This window comes from Triticum urartu, chromosome 6 (assembly GCF_003073215.2).
Source record: "Triticum urartu cultivar G1812 chromosome 6, Tu2.1, whole genome shotgun sequence".
Lineage (NCBI taxonomy): Eukaryota > Viridiplantae > Streptophyta > Magnoliopsida > Poales > Poaceae > Triticum > Triticum urartu.
In genome coordinates this window covers 6,742,686-6,748,969 of record NC_053027.1, presented here as the reverse complement: position 1 = coordinate 6,748,969, position 6,284 = coordinate 6,742,686, and the positions used below count along the sequence as shown (strand labels likewise).

Below are 6,284 nucleotides of genomic sequence, written 5' to 3'. Positions count from 1 at the left end.
GTGGCATCTTCTTCTCTAGTTACGTCATGACGCCTCCAGCTGACTTGCCTTGTTCCCATGCATTTCTATTTCCTTCTGTGTGATGATATTCTTTCATTTTTGGGTCCATTTTCAATGGAAATGCATTATACAAAGGATTTAGCAATATCTTGCATTCATTGGGCATTAGTATTGATATCAGAGTGATTATCTTGGAAATTCCAGGATTATTCGGTTTAAACAATGGTGGAATGAGCGCAAAAATATCGCTCATGAGATCCTCTCGTGCATATGAAGTGTAAACACATGTAATTTCATTTAGCACAATGACATACCGCTATGATTAGGAGATTATTCATCCTCTACTAACCCTTAAACCTTAGTGACAACAATTCTCGATCAGGGCTGAGGGTCGAGGTTTATGGAGATGGAGATGGATTCCCCCTCCAGCAGAGAACCAGATCAGGGCTGAAAGTGAAAATCACCTTGGAAACACGATGTGGTGGTGGCAGAAAAATTCTCGATAAATTGGAGGTGAAAATAGGGTATATATAAGCCAGTGGGCACCAAAGGCTAGCCTGAGGGGCCCCACAGGCTGTAGCCCTAGGGCACCTAGGGGTCGCTTGGGGCCTATGGCCCCCACCAGGTCCCCAGGGGCCAGGGGTCCTTCTCCTTCCAAAACCTTCATTTCTATTTATTTTGAATTTTCCTAGTCTTTTCCTGGATATTTTCCTAAAAAATACAAAACAATTAAAAAAATAAGAACTGACATTGGGTATAGATAGATATGTTATTTCAATAACATTCAAGAAAAATCATGCCCAAGTGTTTAAAAGTAGTAGAAATATAGTATGACTCATGCAAAAAATTATTGACATGTTTGAGTCGTATCGGCGGCCTCATCGGTGGCATGAAGAGTGCGGCCCCGTCCTTTTTCATTTTTCTTAGTTTTTGTTTCCCTACCGGCATCGCCGATGTGGTGGCATTGGTTGTGTGTTGAAATGAGTTCTCTCCTGCCTCTCCCAACCTTGACGACGCCCGATCTGGCGTCAACAACAAGGTTGTGAGAGTTTATGTCGCCAGATCTGCTGGCTCCCTTGGCATCTTTGCAGTTGGTGTGTCTATCAGTGGACAATTGGTTGTCTATTGATGTCATGTGCCGATTTTGACATCTTTTTTATTTTGCGTTGTTCTGCTGCATGGTCCGGTTTCTCCAGCTCTCTGGATCAGGGGTAATTGATATTTTTCAGTGATTTCTAGATCTTGTTTCAAGTGGGCTTTAAAAGCCTAGTTTGGCGAGGGCGCCCCTTTCTTTTATTTGTTTATTACTCCTTACAATTTTCAATCTCCGGTGTGCGACATACAATCAATGGGAGGAAGAAGAAAACTGTTGCTGCATCCAGTTATATTTTTACCGACTTTCTTAACAGTTATCTGATTTTATTTTATTTTGAACAATGTATTCTTGGTGTGGAACAGAGCCCAGCCCAGACCCAGCGTACGGACAGAGAAAAGAATTAGTAAGAGAAACGAGGAGGTAGTCCTAATAAAAATAAAAAATAAAAACAAGAAACAGACAAACAAACGAGGAGGTAGATATTCTTCTTCTATCCCCTTCCTCGCGCCGCCGCTGCCGGACCAAATCCACAACCGCCGGATCAAATCGCCCTCACCGCTTGGCCGCCGGCGATGGCGCTGGCGTCGAAACCCTGCCAGCCGGACCTCCGGATCTACAAACCGAGCTTCACTCCCTGGTACCCGTCGCACCAGGAAGACTCCGAGTCCAGATCTCATCTGCTGCGGAGGATCCACGCCTTCTACCTCAAGGCGCGGAGGCGGCTCAAGCGCCACCGGCCGCAACACGGCCGCCGCGTCGACTTCTGCTGCGGCGCCCTCTGCGTCGGCCTCCTCGACCCCGTCGCCAACATCGTGGTCAACAGCCTCATCTCCTCCTGCAAGCCCAAGCCCCAGCGCAAGGGCGCGCAGGCGGACCTGGAGCGCCGCTCGCTCGACGCCCTGGTGGCCTTCCTCACCCGCCTGTTCCCCAACCTCCCCGAGAGCCTGGCCGTGCACTACCTGCGCCTCGCCGACGCCGACGCCCCCGTCGCCGCAAGCGTCATCGTCTCGGACCACGGCATGAAGAGGTTCTGGGAGTCCGAGCCGGACCTCATCCACACGGTCCCCTTCATGGCCCTCAAGTGCGCCGCGCTGGCCGTCGGGCACCCCGACCCCGACCGCCTCGTCAATGCCTGGCTCAACATCTCCGACAGCATTGACGGCGATCGGCACTTCCTTGCCTGGTTGCACAGACCACCGTCATCCTGCCCCGGCTCCAATATTAGCAAGCTCGCCGAGTTGATCAACGGGGTGCCACTGGGCTATCAAGATTTGAGCCGGGCATGGCGGCTTGCAGCTTCTCGTCCCAGTCGTCCCTGCAGCGACCCGTACCTGCACACCAGCTTGCTCAGCCGGACGCTCCAGGATGCCATCCACGGGTTCTACCTCCAGGCCATCGCCCGATTGCCAGCAGGCTCTCGTTTCCACCGCAGCCTGCTCAAGGCCGGCTACTGCTATGGCCCTCTTGATCCTGTCTCCAACATCATCGTCAATACCATCTGGTATGATGCCGTGTTCCCACCTACCATGAAGCTAGAGCTGGACCTGGATGTGATCGGCACGCAGTGTCTCCACCGGCTGGAGAACCGCTCCTTGTATGGCCTGGCCTCCTTCCTCTGCACACGTTATCATCGCTTCGATTTCCATCAAGCTCTGCAATGCCTGGTCCAGGCAGATGCCAACCTTGTGCTCGCCGATCCCAACCTTGTGCTTGCCGATCCTAACATTGATCCTTCCACTCGCTATGTGCTGATGATTTGCCCACCATCTGCTGCCCCCACTAGCAATGTTGTTGAACCTCAAGACCCCCCGGACACCAGTCTCGAGAAAGCCTTCTTGGCCGCTGCCACCGCAGCCTTTCACCCCAACCCGGAAGCCCATGTAAAGCTTCTCACTTCGTGTAAGCTCAAGTCTGCCTTTCGTCTGCTGCATCGTCGGCCTGACAGGCTCTCTTCTCAAGATGTTAAGCGGCTTGCCATGTTGCTGTGTCCTAAATCTGCTCATGGCTGCAAGAGGGCATTTCTCCCACTCCCCCTCACAGTTTACCCCCGTGCAAAGCTAGCAGGCATATATACAAGAATCTCCAAGAAGGTCAACGCTCTGCTGAATGCATATGCTCAGATGCCAAATGGGGTAGGTTTTGATGTGCTTGTTGTTGGTTATTGCTAACATTTCTCATCTACTGTTATATGCTCACTAAATGTCGAATTGCAGGATCCGAAATTCGAGCTTCATACGATTTGTGGTGTGAATGATCGTGTCTCCGGCCCTACTTCCTTTCCTCCTAAGTATGGCCACTCTCATGTCAATTTCGTGGCTACTCCCAAAAGCCCTTGTGGTGGTGCTGCGGCTTTGTTTTTTGCTGAAATTAGCAACAATGACCAAGATGAGGAGTCCTTCTGTTGCCATGTTGCTCTGCCTCCGCCATGTGCTGGTATGCTATAAGCAAACCATATGCCAATATTTTTTCCCGTGTCCTATCTGGTATATCTTGCTGTAAATGTTATATGCAAAGTCCGAAGCACCATGATGCATCTTTACCATAGCTTACCATTTGACTGTTTTATTATTCCGTCAGCCTAAACCCTCTTATCCAGAGTAAAAAATAAAGGGGGGGGGGGGGGTCATTCAAGAGAAAGAAGTATCGAGGATAAACATAATTGAATGCCTTTACTTGAATATCTACATGTTTATAGGTTTGTTAACTCAAACGTTTCAATCAAGCAGCCAGCCTGCCATAGTGATCAACATGTAGCTGGATGATCCCTTCATCACCGTGCTCATTTCCTCATTCAACAAAATAACAATAATGGTTTAGAAGCAGCTATGTCGGCCATCCATGCATCGTTTCTATAGGCATTACATATGCTTTCTGTCAACATTCAAAGGCTCCATGTTTGGCAAAGCTTGAAAACTGCAGAGCATTTCATTTTTGATATTTTTCTATGCACATGTAGTCTATGATGTAACCTTCAATATTAATTATCTCATGTGTTGGCAGCACAAATTCGGTGTCTTTACTGTGAGTACATTGGGACTAGAATTGTGCATCCAGTCAGGATAGACTTCCATGGGCGTGAGTCGGAGTTTGAGAAGATGGCCTGCGGAAAAGACCCCCGTAACGGTGAAAATGTTCCTCCATGGAGGGCACCATACTACAGCAACTCGCAAATCATCAACAATAGGCGCAGCTTCGCAGAGAATGTTTATGGCAGAAAGAAAGAAGATAGCCTCTATGATGACTTGGATGAGCACAAGAGTGTGGATCTGGGGTCCATTAGTATTCGACAACTATTTTTAGAAATCTAGAGTTCTGTCAAAGCTACACAAGATTGTGTATGATGTGTAGTTCTGTGACTATGCAAAACAAGTTAAGTTTATGCTGTCTTAGAGGTAGGATAGTGCTCGTGAAATCTAACAAGTGTGTTAGTAATGGTATTTGAATGATGTTTGTTAGTGATGCTATTTGAGTGTGGGAACTGCAGTTTAATCTGAACTACGTATGTAACTGCTTCATTTAGCAATCACTTGGTGCTGCATCTTTGTTCGTGCTCCCCAGATATGCGCTGCTGAGCCTGGGGAACTTTGGTTGTATTATTTGATTTGCTGTGTGTTTTATCCTTTCATGATCTAGTGTCCTTTATTGCTGTAGCTGTTTTCATTTTTGCCTAGTAATATAAAACCAGAACTAATTCTCTAAGGGCATGGGCCTCCGGTGCACACCCACCTCGCGAAAAAAGACCCCAATCATGGCCCGGCCTGCTAAAGTCCATCCACTTATCCCAACCTCCATCCATGCCCACGAACCCATTCCGTCCTCCCCATGACTCGCCGCCCCTGCATCCGTCCCTGCCTCATGTCGCCGCCTGCGCTGCCCTTGATCTCCTCTACAATGGCATCGGCCGAAAGCACGGGGAAGAAGAGCAGGTCTTCATGGAGGAGGAGGCAACGATGCGGTCCAGCGAGGCACGCACGAGGTCAAGTCATTGCTTCAGGTGGCAGGGGTAACATGGCTTGTGTTGTAGATGTGTGCCACATGGGGAAGGGGATGGGTGGAGGAGCAGGCGCTGCATCGTGCAGTCTTGGCCATGGCTGGGTAAGGAAGGAGAACGTGTAGAAGATTTTTCAGAGAGATTAGGGTTGCTTGATTTATCAGAGAGAAACTGGATCAGTACTTGGGAGTTGGGACTGGTGTGCTACGGTTGATTTGAGGATGTGTACTAGCAGGTTTCCCGCAACTATATTATACTCTTCGGTGGATTAGCTTTTGCTGTTACTGACGAGAATCAGTACAACTATGATGCACTGCCTTTCTAGAGCAAGAGCACTACAAAAATAGAGATGGTTTTTCACGGCTACACAATAGGAATTGATATCCGTTCATTCATAAATCATAATTAGTGTAGTTCAAGCAGAGTGTTTGCTGGTGATTATAGGCCATTGTAGTTTGTCTAATTAAATCAGGACTTCAATTATTAAATAAAATTACAACTTATATGTAGATAACTTTTATTAACTTTACTTTTCTATTTTGCAGGCCCCTATAGTTATTTGTCATTGGATACTTTATTACAACCATTCTGTAAATTGGTATCAGTTGCACAGTTGTTGTTTATCTCTATACCTATGATGATTACCCACTCCAAAGCATCCCCATGTTAATCTGAAATAAAAGGAGAAGACCAGAATCATGATTTTTATTCAATGATAGTTGATTAGTAGGTATGATCCAATCAAATGTGCCCAGCTCTCCTCGTGTTCATCTCCAACCTTTGAAACTCAGTTTTCAAATTTAGAAATCCATCATGTATATTCCATTACATGATTTTATTCGATGATGGTTTATTTAGTGTACGATCTAATCAAGCATGTCCAACTTTCCTGACGTTGTTCCTTTCCAACCATTGAGCCTCAGTTTCCAAGTTTTGACCTAGCATCAATCCATCATGTAAATTCCCATTACATTACTTTATCTCACGGTGGTTAATTTAGCAAAGGAGTTGAACCCCGTTGTTTGAATCAAATCAGGTGCCAGCCTCTGTCTGCGAGGCTCCCACAAGGAATATAGTGGCGGTCTGGCGCTGCAATAATTTGCTACCTCGACGCCATTCAACTTCCTCACCAGTCGCTCCTATGCCCACTCACAGGCAAGTAACTTTGCATCCTTCAATAATCTGCTATAGATCGAA

General features: G+C 47.2%; 1 protein-coding gene across 1 annotated transcript; it reads left to right on the top strand.

Annotated features, from left to right (window-relative positions):
* The first annotated feature begins 1,542 nt into the window (after positions 1-1,542).
* LOC125513986 lies at positions 1,543-4,634 on the top strand. The gene is made up of 3 exons (XM_048679222.1): positions 1,543-3,228; positions 3,310-3,529; positions 4,097-4,634. The coding sequence occupies exons 1-3, from the start codon at positions 1,669-1,671 to the stop codon at positions 4,402-4,404; spliced, it is 2,088 nt and encodes a 695-aa protein (XP_048535179.1). The 5' UTR covers positions 1,543-1,668; the 3' UTR covers positions 4,405-4,634.
* The last annotated feature ends 1,650 nt before the right edge of the window (positions 4,635-6,284 follow it).